The sequence below is a fragment of the Saimiri boliviensis genome, chromosome 4 (genome assembly GCF_048565385.1).
Source record: "Saimiri boliviensis isolate mSaiBol1 chromosome 4, mSaiBol1.pri, whole genome shotgun sequence".
In the NCBI taxonomy this organism is placed as follows: domain Eukaryota; kingdom Metazoa; phylum Chordata; class Mammalia; order Primates; family Cebidae; genus Saimiri; species Saimiri boliviensis.
The window spans coordinates 151,875,636-151,891,366 of record NC_133452.1 but is presented as its reverse complement, the minus strand read 5'-3'; the positions used below and the strand labels follow the sequence as shown (position 1 = coordinate 151,891,366).

The window sequence follows — 15,731 nt, the reverse complement described above, 5'->3', positions numbered from 1 at the left end:
CTTGCGCTCTTTAAAATAGCCAATTGGAATTAGCTTAGACTATGCGGTCCAACCCTAGCCAATAGGGAAAAGACACAGCAGTAGAGACTAGCTATATTAGGAATAAGACCCCCTTCCCCTCCCTTGTCCAGTGTGCTCTCGCCATTGCTCCATCCATGAGATAAATCCTTCTATAGATGTAAATTGCCTTGCTGAGAAAACTTTTGCCTGAGTGCTATTTTCACTTTGCAGCACTAAGCATTTTACTTCCAACAGTGTGCTCACTTAAAAGAAAGACATTGTTTTTATATAAGCCAAATCCATCAGTTCCCATCTAACCAGCAATAAGGAAATAAATAAGTTCATACAACTTATTAAAATGTTTTTCTAATTTTAGAAAATTCCAGGGTTTTATACACAAAAAAGTGTAATGGAAAAAGACTTGGAGTCAGAAAACTCAAGTTCGAATCCTGGTTCCCTCACTTCCAAGTTCCCCAGACTTCGTAAGTCATTTGAACTTTCTGAGTCTCAGTTTGCTCATCTGTCTAATAGTGGGGCAGGGGATGGGGGAGTTGATGCACAAAGAGTTGAGGAGGAGTGCAATAAAAGTACCTGGCATAATGCCTGGCAATGAAATTAGAGTTAAAACTTGTGATTGTTATTTAAAATGTAGAACTGGAAAGACAAGTCCCACCTGTGCTTAGCAAAAAGAATTGCTACCAGCTGGATACAGTGGCTCATAGCTGGATCCCAGCACTTTGAGAGGCCAAGGGGGTGGATCACAAGGTCAGGAGTTCAAGATCAGCCTTCCCAACATGATGAAATCTGTCTCTACTAAAAATACTAAAATTAGCCGTGTGTGGTGGTGGGTGCCTGTAATTCTAGCTACTCAGGAGGCTGGGGCAGGAGAATCACTTGAATCCAGGAGGGAGAATTTACAGTGAGCAAAGATTGCACCATGGCACTTCAGCTTGGGCAACAGAGCAAGACTCCATCTAAAAAAAAAAAAAAAAAAAAAAAAAAGTGCTACATTCTCCCTCTTGTCCAAGATCAAGATAAATGTCTGGGTCCAGACAGTGTATTTCCAGAAAGCCAGACCACATGAAAAGATATGATGTGGGCATTTATCATGTTTTTCTATCAGCCGGTACCTTTGAAACATCCTCTCTGTGTTTGGGGATTTAACTCAGAAAATACTACCCATACTTCTTCACAGGCACATTGCAACCTAACCTCCACCAATCAGATGTCTAAATGAGAATCTGATTCAGCAGTAGACCAGGGCAGGCGAGAGATCCATGTAGAATCTCCTTGCTGGTGGTAAATGTATCCAGCCTTCAGAAACAGCAGTGGCTGCAAACTTGGATTTCTGAGGTACAAAAATGGCTGCAGTGGCAGGAGTTTGTGAAAATTTCAGTTGTGCTCACTCACTGGCAATAGTGCAAACTGTAGCAACTAGTGCTCTGTGATGACAGTGATAGGGGAAGGACGGCTTCATCAGACCAGGTCGCCCACATGGTTGGAGACACTGTTCATGGAAACTGAACTTCAGACCAGGTCCCTAATAATTCTACATTGCAATGGTATTTTAATTAAATCTATTTCTGACTAATCAGCCAGTCAGCTTCTCTTTTGCCCAAGAATTCAGGCAAATGCAAATACAATGGCCTTTCTAAAATGCAAACTAATCACCTGTCTTTGTCACCACGACAAAGTCTAAACTCCTCATCTTGGCATACAGGCACTGCTGCATCCCTGGCCTCACCTTTCACTAATAGCTCTCCCACTCCACCATAAGCTGCAGTCACACCAAACTACTTGTCATTACCCAACATTTTCATGTTCTTCCTTACCCTCAGATCCTTTGCATATGCTATTTCTAGGAGCCAACAAATATTTCTGAACATTGAAAGTAACATTAACCTAAATAACAGACAGAGTGAGGCTCTAAAAGGAAATTATGTTTATCTGGGAATAGGGCATTGCAATGGAAATATACATGTCATAGTAACCTATGTTCATATTCAGGGAGGCAAAGGAAGACAAAGGTGTTTGTTTTGAAACAGTCTCACTCTGTCACCCAGGCTGGAGTTCAGTGGTGCCATCTCAGCTCAGTGCAACCTCCGCCTCCAGGATTAATTGCAACCTCCTGCCTCACCCTCCCCAGCAGCTAGTATTACAGGCATACACTCACACCTGGCTGATTTTTGTATTTTTAGTAGAGGTGGGGTTTTACCTTGTTGGCCAGGCTTGTCTTAAACTCCCGACCTCAGGTGATCAGCTCACCTGGGCCTCCCAAAGTGCTGGGATTATAGGTGTGAGTTACCATGCCCAGTCAACAAAGGTTTTTAAAGGAAATAAGGAAAATTACGTAATTGTTTTGAAATATTATCTTTGGCTACAATGATCAATAGCAAGGGTAATGCCAGTCTGAGGTTGGACAGGTAGTTGCTAGGCAGGTGTCCTTGGAGAAGTATTTTTTGTATAAGGTTGCAAAGGCCTTTGTCCAAGGTTGTGGTTTTTGTAGTCTTTTTTCTTTATCAGGTGCACAAGCATGAGGATCTTTTATTTTTCTTTTTCTTTTTTCTTTCTTTCTTTTTTTTTTTTTTTTTTTTTTTTTTTTTTTTGAGACAGGGTCTTGTTCTCTCACCCAGGCTGGAGTGCAATGGTGTGATCTTGGTTCACTGCAATCTCCACCTCCCGGGTTCAAGGAATTCTCATTCCTCAGCCTCCCAAGTAGCTGGATTACAGGCATGTGCCACTATGTCTGGCTAATTTATGAATCTTCTCTTCATGACCTTCTCTGGCTCTGTTTCTCCAGGTTTTCTTAACATTAGTGACTCCGTTTTGATTCTGACAACTTTCACATTTCATTTCCCGGGCTCTCTTGCACCTAGGTTTGGCCATATAACTATGTTCTAGTCAATGGAGAATGTAAAAGGAAGCGATATGTTCAACATCCAGGTCATATCCTTAAAGGGAAGAGGCATATTTTCCCATTCTTTTCCTGACTGGGTAGAACACCAGAACGTTGATGACCCATGTTGGCAGATAATGACAACTATTTAAGAGTTGTGAGTCAGTGGGTTTGCCAACACTGTGGAGCCACCATATCAACCCTGTATTGTTACATGAGAGAGAAAACATCTCAATCTTATCTGAAGAGCTTGCATGTTTAGATACTGAAAAAAACATCCTAAATAGTACACCAATTTAGCTAGTTAAGCAGAAAATTAATTTAATAAAGACACTTAGGTAGGTCACAGAATTTGCAGGAGGATCAGTCAGGCTTGGAGAGTACATAACCAGGAAAAATGCCCAATGTACTACCATATGACACGATTACACCAGCAAAGACCCTACTGATCATACCTGGTGCTGCGCATTAGATGCCAAAACTGCTGTTACTGCTTCCCCTGAAACTCGATTTCTCCACCATCATCATTACCAGAAAAATGGCGCTTGCCTTCATGCTGCTTGTTTCCCAAAGTCTCACCCTGGCACATGTATATATTTGCAGGGCAGGGGTTAGGTCACATATCTAATTGCAGGGGATACTGGCAAAGTGTGTTCCTGGCAACATGCTCCACATAGTACGGCCTCTTGAAGCAGTGAGAAATCCCCTCTAGTGGAGAATGACAGGAAAAGATATAAGGAGAGGAGTTATAAACAATCTGAAACAGTTTTCTGCTTGTGCTGTAATTATTCTCTGAAACTTCAGAAACATTTGTTAATTGAAATAGCTTTGTATTAGCACTGTTTTGGAGAAGTAGTAAAAAGAGGCAGTAGGCCAGGCACGGTTTCTCCAAAATTTTGACACCATCAACTATTTTGTTTCTCCAAAATTTTTGTTTGTTTGTTTGTTTTTGTTTCTCCAAAACTCCTTTATGTAACTCTCTCAACAGTGCTAAGAAGTAACAACATTTTCATTTTGCAGATGGGAAGCATGGTTTCTGGGAGGTCAGGTCTGTGGGACAACCAGGTCAAAAGTCTCTGGACCATGCCCTTCAATGGGTCCTCCAAAGACCATGAGCCTTGGGGGAGGCGGGAACCAGGTCTGATTCAACTCTGTATGGCCAGGTGTATCACAGTGGAGTGCTCAAATCTGAGTTGGAACATGAAACCAAGAGAAACATCCCAAGTCCCCGAGAGTCAGGGGTGTGCACCCCGCTGGCCAGTGGGGTCTGAGAGGGACCACCTACTGAGGCTCCTCTTCTTGGCATGGTGGGTCTGCAGCTGGATGGGACCCAGGACGACATCCACCTTTTCTTGGTAGGAGTCCACATCCCTCTTGGACCTCACCACACAGCCTCGGTAGCAGCAGGAAGAGTAGTCATACGCCCTGCACACCACCATTTTACACTGCAGGTACACCGAGGGGAAGCGGCTCAGGAAGTGGAAGGCACTGAACCGGAGACGGCTGTGAGTAGGGCCGGTAGCTTTCATCCTTCACGCATCTGCTCCGGATGAGATCATAAGTCAAAGACGTGAAGTCATTGTAGTATGGTGATGCCACGCAGGTATCCACAAACAAGGCCAGCGTGGCATCAGAATGGAGGATTTCAGCCTGAAGGTACGAGTTCTGGTTCAGGTGCATGTAGTAAGGGCTGCTGGTCACAGGATACAAGAAAGAGGAGGAAGAATAAAAGGAAATGTTCACGTCGAAATTGCCATACTGCCCTTCTTCGACCCAGATGGTGTCATTAGCAATGTACATGGTGTTGACCCAGGTGTTCTGAAGCATCCTGCAGCTGAAGTGAATAAGGAGGTCCTTCCTCCTCTTGATGATGCCATGGGAGACACCTGCTTTGAGGAAGTTGGAATCGTTGATGGTTTCATTGTCTACCTGCTTGATGGTGCCGCAGCCTGAGTAGGGAATTGTGAATATCACCTGGCTCGGCGTTATCTGGGGCCGACACTGGTAGTATCTGTTCCAGTTGGAAATGACAAGGTCACTGGCAGAAAAGCCCAGGGATTGGAGGTAGCTCCTGCTCACACTGGCTTGCATGTGATTAGACAGACAGAGCAGGTCGGTGCTATCATTGGAGGGACTGGAGTAGTACTCAGCCTGGAACCATCTCTTCGTGACGCTGTGGTCGCTGATGAAGCAAATGGACATGAAGTTGGAGGAGGAAGTGAAGGAGCCACTGGCCCCATCACAAACTCGAGTGATGAGAGGGGAACTGTGGTAAGGGCCGTCAAAAACTTCAATATAATCATAGTTGCAGCCACCTTCAAGCTGGACATCTCTGAAGATCACAGTCACATGGTAGTTGCTTTGAACCTCAATGTCCCACACACAGTTGGCACTGCTCAGATAGTTCCTGGGATAGAATGGGCTGGAGAAGTGCCCTGATGGTTGGTTCAGGAAGCCTCCACAGGAATAATTTGTGTTTGGATGACTGACGTTGGGAAAAGGAGCAGTTGTTGATAGCTGGTATCCTGAGCAGATGACACCAGCATCTTCATGGTGACGACAGTTGTGGGAGAACCAGCCTCGGTTCCGGCACTGCCAGAGAGTGGATTCTGTCCCCAAGCATTCTACATCATCCAGGGTGATGGGGCCAGAGCCAGAGCCAAAATAGGCGTTTCCAAGGACTGAGAGTGCATGTCCACACCCTAGCTGTCTGCAGACCACCTCAGCTTCATGAATGGTCCAGGAGTCATCACAAACTGTCTCCCATGTACCACGATGGTAAACTTCCACATGCCCAGCACATAGACCATAGGATGAGTTTCAATTGATCAACCTCAAGGTGGCATCGCTTGGGAAGGAGTTATACCAAGCCAAAAAGCCGGTATTTTGGAAACTAATGTCACTTCGAAAGTGAATGGTCATTCGGTTGTAAGAAGATGTGAATATTTGCCTGTTATCATTACAGATTTTCCCCAGCAGATGGCTGCTGTTCAGTGATCCATCAAAGATTTCAACATAATCAAAACTGCAACTATTGTGCCCCTCCAACTGCAGATTACTGAAGCCCAGGTTTATGCGGTAACCGTAATTCACTTCTATTTCCCAAACACACTTAGCATTGTTGGGATAGTATCCAGGGTAGGATGGGCTGGAGAAGGTCTCACTGGCATTGAATAAGAAGCCACCACAATTTGAAAAGGGTCTTGCAGTGGCTGTAGTTATTGGATGCCACCAATCTGTCACAGTAGAATTTATCTGGGAGGCTAATTGTCAATGCAGGTAAGTCAGTGGCTGGCCAAGCATCTGGCCTGGGCGTTGACTGGGACTGGGACTATAATCCCAGCACTTTGGGAGGCTGAGTGGGGCAGATCACTTGAGGTCAGCAGTTCGAGACCAGCTTGTCCAACATGGTGAAACCCCATCTCTACTAAAAAATACAAAAAAATTATCCAGGCATAGTGGTGCACACCTGTAATCTCATCTACTTGGGAGGCTGAGGCAGGAGAATCACTTCAACCCATGAGGCGGAGGTTGCAGTGAGCTGAGATCCCACCACTGCACTCTAGCCTAGGTGACAGATCAAGACTCCATCTCAAAAAATAAATAAATAAAATTTAAAAAATAAAATAAAAATGCAGCAGTACTTTCAAAAATCTACACAGGGGTGAGATGATAGGTTCCAGATGCAAACTCACCCGTGTTGTGGATAGATTCTGTATTTTTTCCCAAATACTCCAAAGTCACTAGAACCTTGGGTAAAACAGGAAGAGGAACAAGATGCCTTATTACTTAGGATGGAGGATAAAGCCTTTTTATTGGCTAGTACTGAAGAAGATATTAGGGGAAAGGCAAAGCACTTGGGTTTCATGGGTTTATTAAAAATTGGATGATATTCTAGACCAGCACTGTCTAAAACTTACATAGCCACAAAGGTCAGCCATATATTTAATTTTAAATTTTCTGGCAGGTACATTTTGGCTAATTTTTTGTATTTTAGTAGAGACAGGGTTTTACCAGGTTGACCAGGATGGTCTTGATCTCTTGAACTCGTGATCTGCCTGCCTCATCCTCCCAAAGTGCTGGGATTACAGGCGTGAGCCATGGCACCCAGCCTCATTTTTCACTTTTAAAAAAGTTGTATGATGCCCAAACTGAGGTCATCTTTCTCTGCACATTCAGAAGAATCAATACAGTTTTCAGCGTGCTGCAGATAGCAGTGTGAATCCTTCAGTCCCTGTGGTTAAATAAATGTTATCTATTCCTAATCCTTTGTTATGGATGTCTCTTCTGTCACTATAAGTTTATGGGGTTGTTTCTTCTCCAAATAACGAGAGTTCATCTTTTCCTCTTCATATACAATGTTTTCACCTAATTCATTTTTCACATGCAATGCCATGAGAGTAGCTAGCTTCTTTGGTCCCCCTGAGTCCAATTTCTTCCATTTCAAAACATCCTGATTATTGATGCAAGACTAATCTTCAAAAATGTCGTTTTTGAGCTGTTGGTAGGAAGAAGGCAGAAGGGATGGGGGATTAAACAGCCAGCTTTGACTCTCTGCAATAGAAATACACACTCCAGAGAAATCCATGCTTCCAATGGGAATATAATTACTCCTCTATATCCTCCCCCTTCACATCCAATCCATCATAGAAAAGGAAAGTCTGACACAAGATTTCTAATAAAACCTCAAAAAGTCTTAGAGCTCAGTTTCTCTGGGAAAGGATACTGGCAATTCCAGCTACCTCTTCCCCACCAATGCACAGATACAGAAAAGGCGACAGAGCACTAGGACTATGCCCTCCAGCCACAGCTCAGAGGGCAAAACAAATGGGTCTTGCACAAAAATGAGAAAGGATTTGAGGAGAAATTACTCACATTCAAGCAAACTGAAAGTCTGGATAGAGCCCCCTAAAACATTAAGAAGATGAAAAAAAAAAAAAGATGCCATCTGCATTATGAAAATCTATTACTTTTTTAAAAGGAGGAGAAAGAAACGACCAGATTAAGAAAAAAAAAAAGATATGGAACCCAGTGTTCAAGAAAATATAACTCAAAGGAGAGAAGGAAATTCTCTATAATGGCTTCTCTATAAAGCAACTCAATAAAAATATGAATTCCATAAATAAGAACTTAAAGACAAGATGAAATATTGAACAACAATAGGAAAAGAGAAACTTACAATTCTAAGCAAACAGATTACAGACCAAAAGAAGAATACTCACCATAACTAATAAATTCTGCTTCTTTTTTTCTTTCTTTCTTTCTTTTTTTTGAGACAGAGTCTTGCTCCATCACCAGGTGCCAGGCTGGAGTGCAGTGGTGCAACCTTGGCTCACTGCAACCTCTGCTTCCTGGGTTCAAGCAATCCTCCTGCCTCAGCCTCCCGTCTGCTTTTTACATATGACATTAAATATAGATAAAAGAGACCCAGTCTCTGGGCCTTGCTCTTTAGAGGACCGAGGATATCATAAAGACCGGGAATATAAATTTATTAAAGAACATGTGGGCATCACTGATGTTCTGTGCTGGCACAGCAAAACTCACAACCCTAAACCTGCTCTCACAATTCATACCTCCCAGGCCCCAAGGAAAGGTTTCTTCTGAAGTACTGAAGAATGCCAAACGCCATGAAAGTTTTTGCACCTCTGCCAATATCAGAGATGGACACTGCTCAGGAGAATGAGAAAGATATGAGCTGAAGAGTTTAGGAAGGATGATAGGTCAATTCATTTGATTGTCAAATATGTAGTTTCAGTGTGAATCCCATAGATTATTACCGAAGAAAGTATCGTTTCCCAGAAGGCCAAGTATTCATTCTCTCATGTTTTTTTGTGTCTAATTCATTGGTTTTAAAGGTACTAAAGTATTACAGCATATTCACAACTGTTATGCATGGCATCTGAGGAGCATTTTGCAACATTAAACAACTTGTGTTACATATTATTCTTAAATGTGTTTGTACATACAGAAAAGAAATAACATATGTGAAGTGTAGCCCCAATTCTTTACGTTGGTAACTATGTGAACTTTAAACATTAATACTACAAATAGTTTTACAATGTAAAAATATTTACTATTATATTATTTTGTTAAAATAAATATTAAAGAAAATATCAACTTTATACAATTTTGATTTTTGTTCAATGTAATTATTTTGTTTTCTCTCTCTCTCTCTGTGTGTGTGGGTGTGTGTGTGTGTGTGTGTGTGTGTGTGCTGGTTTTTTGTTTTTGAGACAGAGTCACTCTGTTGTACAGGCTGGAGTACAGTGGTGCAATTGCAGCTCACTACAACCTCCACCTTCCGGGTTCAAGCCATTCTCCTGCCTCAGCCTCCCCAGTAGCTGGGATAACAGGTGCCCACCACTACATCTGGCTAATTTTTGTATTCTTAGTAGAGACAGGGTTTCACCATGTTGGGCAGGCTGGTCTCGAATTCCTGACTCCTCAGGTGATCTGCCTGCCTCGCCCTCCCAAAGTACTGGGTTTATAGGCATGAGCCCCTGCACTCAGCCTATTTCATCTTTTAATAGAAAAATTTCAGGCAGGGTGCAGTGGCTCAAACCTGTCATCCCAGTGCTTTGGGAGACTGAGGCAGGAGGATTGTTTGAGGCCAGGAGATCAAGACCAGCCTGGGCAACATAATGAGACCCTTCTCTACAAAAAAAAATTCAAAAAATGGCCAGTCATGGTGGCTTGTGTATTCCCAACCACTTTGGGAGGCTGAGGTGGATAGATGACCTGAGGTTGGGAGTTCTCGACCAGCCTGACCAACACGGAGAAATCCCTTCTCTAGTATAAATATAAAATTAGCTGGGTGTGGTGGTGTATGCTATTCAGGAGGCTGAGGCAGAAGAATTGCTTGAACTTGGGAAGTGGAGGTTTTGGTGAGCTGAGATCGTGCCATTCCACTCCAGCCTGGGCAACAAGAGCTAAACTCTGTCTCGAAAAAAAAAAAAATTAACCTGGCATGGTGGTGTGTACCTACAGCCCTAGCTAGTTGGGAGGCTGAGATGGGAGAATTGCTTGAACCCAGGGGCTCAAGTCTGCAGTAAGCTATGATTGTGCCACTGCATTTCAGCCTGGATGACAGAGGAAGACTCTGTCTCTCAAAAAAAAAAAAAAAGTTTTAAAATTTCAGTTTTAGAAGAAAAATATAAAAATCATTAGAACAATTTAAAATTTTCAATCTTTTACATCTATTTTGTTTTTGATGAAAAGTATTCAAATTTTGTTTTTTTAATTTTTAATCTATATTTTTAAAAACAAATTACATGAAAACATAAAAAAGTTCTAAAAAACAAGTTATGTGAAAATCTTCATTATACCAACACAATGAGTGATTTTGCTAAAATGAAAGAAAGAAAAATTAATGTTATGGCATAGACAAAAAAACATGAACTATAAAAGTCTTTACTTTAGTACACATCTAAACATTTCAGGCCCATAAACAGAACACTCAAATGTGCCCAATTGTAATTACATATTACATGTGTCACCTTTAATATTTTGCCAAATTTCAGTCATGTAAAAACCATAGCTTTTACACATATTTTCTATTTTGTTAGTATAAAAGTATATTTGTCAAAGAAGATAGAGCATTTTTTAAATTTAATAATTTTTTTTTTTTTTTGAGACAAGAGTTTCACTCTTGTTGCCCAGGCTGGAGTGCAATGGCGCGATCTTGGCTCACCACAACCTCTGCCACCAGGGTTAAAGTGATTCTCCTGCCTCAGCCTCCCAAGTAGCTGAGACTACAGGCATGTACCACCATGCCAGGCTAATTTTGTATTTTTAGTTTAGACAGGGTTTCTCCATGTTGGTCAGGCTGGTATTGAACTCCCGACCTCAGGTGATCTGCCCGCTGCAGCCTCCCAAAGTGCTGGGATTACAGGTGTGAGCCACTGCACCCAGCCTAATTTAATAATTTCTTAGTTTGGCTTACAACTTCTAAAATATTTAAATATATGGGGAATGGGCCTGCATTTATTTTCTTGCTCTTAGTCCTACAAATATCAGGAGCAGGACTGCTTATCAGTAAGGAACAGAATTGATATAGCTAAAAATTATTTCCAAGAAGGAAAGTCTTGAGACAAACAAAGTGAGTGTAAGAAATAAAACCCAAAAAGTCATTTAAGAAAAATGAACAGATATGGAAAATAAAAGTAACCCAGGTCCAATGGAGAAATCTACTGAACACTTACCTTAGCTAAGTGCTCAAATTTAGTGCAATGAATCATGGGAAAACCTGAGACAATATCCATCCATATGTGATACACTGAACACTGCACACTAGCTATTCTTGCAAAACATGTGTAATCTGAATCTAATCATAAGCAAATAATTGTACACATTTGAATTGTGGGACATTTCACAAGACAACTTGTCTGGACTCCTCAAAAATGTCATTGTCATAAAAGCTCACTCTCCACCCTTCCCAGAAAATAACTTAAAAGATTGTTCTAGGCTGGGCGCGGTGGCTCACGCCTATAATCCCAGCGCTTTGGGAGCCCGAGGCGGGTGGATCATGAGGTCAAGAGATCAAGACCATCCTGGTCAATATGGCAAAACCCCGCCTCTACTAAAAATACAAAAATTATCTGGGCATGGTGGCGCGAGCCTGTAGTCCCAGCTACTCGGGAGGCTGAGGCAGGAGAATTGCTTGAACCCAGGAGGCGGAGGTTGCGGTGAGCCGAGATCGTGCCACTGCACTCCAGCGTGGGTAACAAGAGAGAAACTCCGTCTCAAAAAAAAAAAAAAAAAAAGATTGTTCTAGATTGAAGAAATGAAACACATCATTTTTAAAAAGTGACCCAATATATACATAATTGTCCTTGAAGTAAAAATTCAATGAAACAACAGAAAAATTATCAAAAATATATGAAAACAAAGCCAGGCACAGTGGCTCACACCTGTAATCCCAGCACTTTGGAAGGCCAAGGAGGGTACACTGGTTGAGCTCAGGAGTTCAAGACCAGCCAGGGCAACATAGCAAGACCCCCAACTCTATTAAAATATGTATATTTATATTTATATATAATAAATATATTATGTATTTATAATGATATAGACTATATATTTAATATGTGTAAATATATATATAAAGAAAACATTCACTAAAAGAGAAATGGAATCCACAGATTGAAAAGAAAGTTCTCCATTAAGATTTGTACCAAATGAAATGTTTAAATAGGATAAGTTAGTTATATCTTGACTTTTCTTTAGGTCCTCTTGGTTACCATTATTATGGTCCAAGGATAATTCTGGCCATCTTCCATCTCTTTTCTCCTGATGACATCTAGAGTATATAAGGCCACCTAAAGTTCTCACAGCTGGTGGCTAAGTCAGAGTCTGCCCTGTAAATCTAGCTTTACTTATGGGAGGTCCCTAAGTCTAGATACGAAGAGAGAGTAAGAGGGCCCCACTTTGGCCTCAGATCCAAGTATATTCACCCATCCAACTTTTTCATAAAGTCCTGAACTATGGGGGTTATCTGGCTTCTGCCTGATCCATTAATTGGTTGATACTTCTTTTTCATTGGCCATTAGATTCCTGTATCTAGTCTCATCTAGTCTCTTTATTGATTAGACAGAAGTTTAACATGTCTAGATTATCCTAATATATCCTAATGTATCCAGGATAGGAATCAGAAGCCCTATCCCAGCTGGTTTAAGCAAAAGCAACTTATTGGATTACATAAATAAAATGTCAATTTCAGCCTAAGTTAGAATCAGGTGCTCAAAAGGACCTGTCTCTTCATCTCTTAGTCTCCTTTTCTCCATAATGGCTTTAGTCTTAGGCCACATGGTAGCCCCAGGAGCTCGTGGTTCAAATCATCCTATAACTAGACACCACAATAAAGTAAGACCGCCTCTTCCCAATAGTTGCTATTTAGAATCCTAGAATTGGGCCGGGCGTGGTGGCTCACACCTGTAATCCCAGCCCTTTGGGAGGCCAAGGCAGACAGATCACTTGAGGTCAGGAGTTTGAGACTAGCCTGGCTAACATGGTGAAACCCCCGTCTCTACTAAAAATACAAAAATTAGCTGGGCATGGTGGTGCTTGACTGTAATCCCAGTTACTTTGGAGGCTAAGACAGGAGAATCGCTTGAACCCAGGAGGTGGTGGTTGCAGTGAGCCAAGATCGTGCCACTGCACTCCAGCCTGGGCAACAGAGTGAGGTACTATTTATGAAAAAAAATCTGCCAGGCACGGTGGCTCAAGCCTGTAATCCCAGCACTTTGGGAGGCCGAGACGGATGGATCACGAGGTCAAGAGATCGAGACCATCCTGGTCAACATGGTGAAACCCCATCTCTACTAAAAATACAAAAAAGTAGCTGGGTATGGTGGTGTGTGCCTGTAATCCCAGCTACTCAGGAGGCTGAGGCAGGAGAATTGCCTGAACCCAGGAGGCGGAGGTTGTGGTGAACCAAGATCGCGCCATTGCACTCCAGCCTGGGTAACAAGAGCGAAACTCTGTCGCAAAAAAAAAAATAAATAAATAAAATAAAAAATAAAAATAAAAATAAAAATCCTAGAATCGAAGGTCATTGACTTTGATTGGGTGGTATGTCCATGCCTGTGGTCTGTGGAGCGATCAGTCAATCCAAACCGCATGAAATGAGAGCGGAGAAGAGTGATTGCCCATGGAAAACCAGGGTGCTGAGCCCTAAAGAAAGGAAATGCTTTGGAAAACAAAACAATAGATGTCACATCCAAGGAAAAACGAATGTTATCCAAACTGTAGTTAGAACTGACATTCCTATCATAGGCCAGGCACTGTGCTAAGTGCTTTACATATGTTATTGTGTTCTATATGGCTGGTAATAGTAATACATGAAAAGTTAGTCAACATCATTAGGCATCAAAGAAATGTATGTTAAAATCACAATAAGGTACCATTCTGTGAGGACTGAAAATACCAAAATTTGGCAAGGATGTAGAACAACTGACTCTCATCTATTGCTGAGTGTAAGAGTGCAGTCGCTTTGGAAAAACAATTTGGCAGTGTCTATAAATTAAGCTGCCATATGATTCAGCAATTTGACCCATATTCTTTCCCCAAGATGGATAAAAATATATGTCCACACAGTACTTTTTTTTTTTTGAGACCAAGTCTCACTGTTGCCTAGGCAGGAGTGCAGTGGCGCAGTCTTGGCTCACTGCAACCTCTGCCTCCCAGGTTCAATCAATTCTACTGCCTGAGATTACAGGTGCCCGCCACTGTGCCTGGCTAATTTTTGTATTTTTAGTAGAGATTAGGCTTCACCATATTGGCCAGGTTGATCTCAAACTTCTGACCTCACACAAGGTCTTATACAAGAATGATCATAATGCTCTATGCATAATAGTCAAAAACTATAAGCAAACCAAATGGCCATTAATAAGAGAATGGATGACCACTGGTGGTACGGTCATACAGCAGAATACTACTCAACTATTAAAAGCAACTAATTACTGATACAACAGCATGGATGAATCCCATCAATAATAAAGTCAGACACAAAGCAGAAGAAAGACACAAGGCAATGCTTATTGTAGGTTTCCATTTATATGAAGTTCAAGAAAAGACAAAACTAATCTGTGGTCATTGAAATTAGAAAACAGTTGCCTCGGGGTAGTGGTGGGTTGTCTGGAAAACTGAAAACTGGCACAAAAGAACTTTCTGGAGCAATAAAAATGTTCTAGATCTTGATTGGGTGGTGCACACACTGATAAATGTCATCAAGTTGAACACACAGGTCTGTAGATTTTATTGTATGCAAATTATACCTCAATTTTAAAAAATTACAAAGGACTAACATTAAAGTTTGTGCCAGTTTAATGAATTGTTACCCTAAGGTTGTACACTAGTTTTTCCCACTTTTTGACAATCACAAATTATAATACATTGACTATCTTTTGTACATATATGAAATTACCAATATTAAACATTTTGACCCATAAAAATGATGTTTGTATGGTCCAACCTAGTAGATTTTTAATATTTTGGATTATTCCCATTATCCCCATTTTTAGTTAGGTGACTTAATTTTTTGTTGATATTTATTGCTAAATTGCTTTTCCTACCAGTTTTATAAATGTATCCTCCTTTTTGCAAAGTGTCTACTAGGTTGGTGCAAAAGTAGTTGCGGCTTTTGCCACTGCAAGGAATGGCAAAAAACGCAATTAGTTTTGCACCAACCTATGACTTGAATCCTATTATTTTTTACTTCTTCAAATTTTGATAGACACTTATCTTTCACATCCATGCTCACTATCCTATCTTCGCAGCACTTTGTACATCTCTCATGGCTCTTAACACATTCTTCTTCCATCACATATGTGTATGCATATGGCCATATAGGAAAACAGCTTATGAACAATTTGTTTTGGGGTTTTTATTTTTAAATCTCCTAGCTTGGTGCATTATGCATTTCATTTATTCTTTCAACATCTTCCAAGTTCACCATGAGGGACTAGTTATCTGACATTGTGGAATAGGCTTTCAAAAAGTCCCACGAATCTAAACATTTTTAGTTTCAAATATACCGGCAAGTGTCATTTTAACATTCATGCCCCACGTTTTAAGTTCCCAGATTGCGAACTTCTCCTGTTTTTGGTGCTCTAACCTGGAAACAAAAGCTATGTAAGTTCAGTTTTGAATGTATTATGTGAGTGCCTTTCCCTGAGCCCTGCTAATAATTCCTTAAAGTGCATCCCAGAGCCACATGCTGAGGGACTTAGGACGAGGATAATCAGTGAAATCTCGGGCAGCCTGTTGGTCAGGGACCTTTCAAAGGACTCTGAAGGGCGCCAGGGTGAGTAATTCCTTTTTAAGGACAGCAGTGCAGTGA

At 41.3% G+C, this 15,731-nt stretch overlaps 1 protein-coding gene across 1 annotated transcript; it reads right to left on the bottom strand.

Annotated features, from left to right (window-relative positions):
* Positions 1-4,177: 4,177 nt before the first annotated feature.
* On the bottom strand, positions 4,178-11,157 carry LOC120361129 (scavenger receptor cysteine-rich domain-containing protein DMBT1-like). The gene is given in 5 exon segments (XM_074397115.1): positions 4,178-4,209; positions 4,212-4,393; positions 4,395-6,159; positions 6,592-6,646; positions 11,098-11,157. Coding segments are annotated over 5 exon segments (2,094 nt in total).
* Between the last annotated feature and the right edge of the window lie 4,574 nt (positions 11,158-15,731).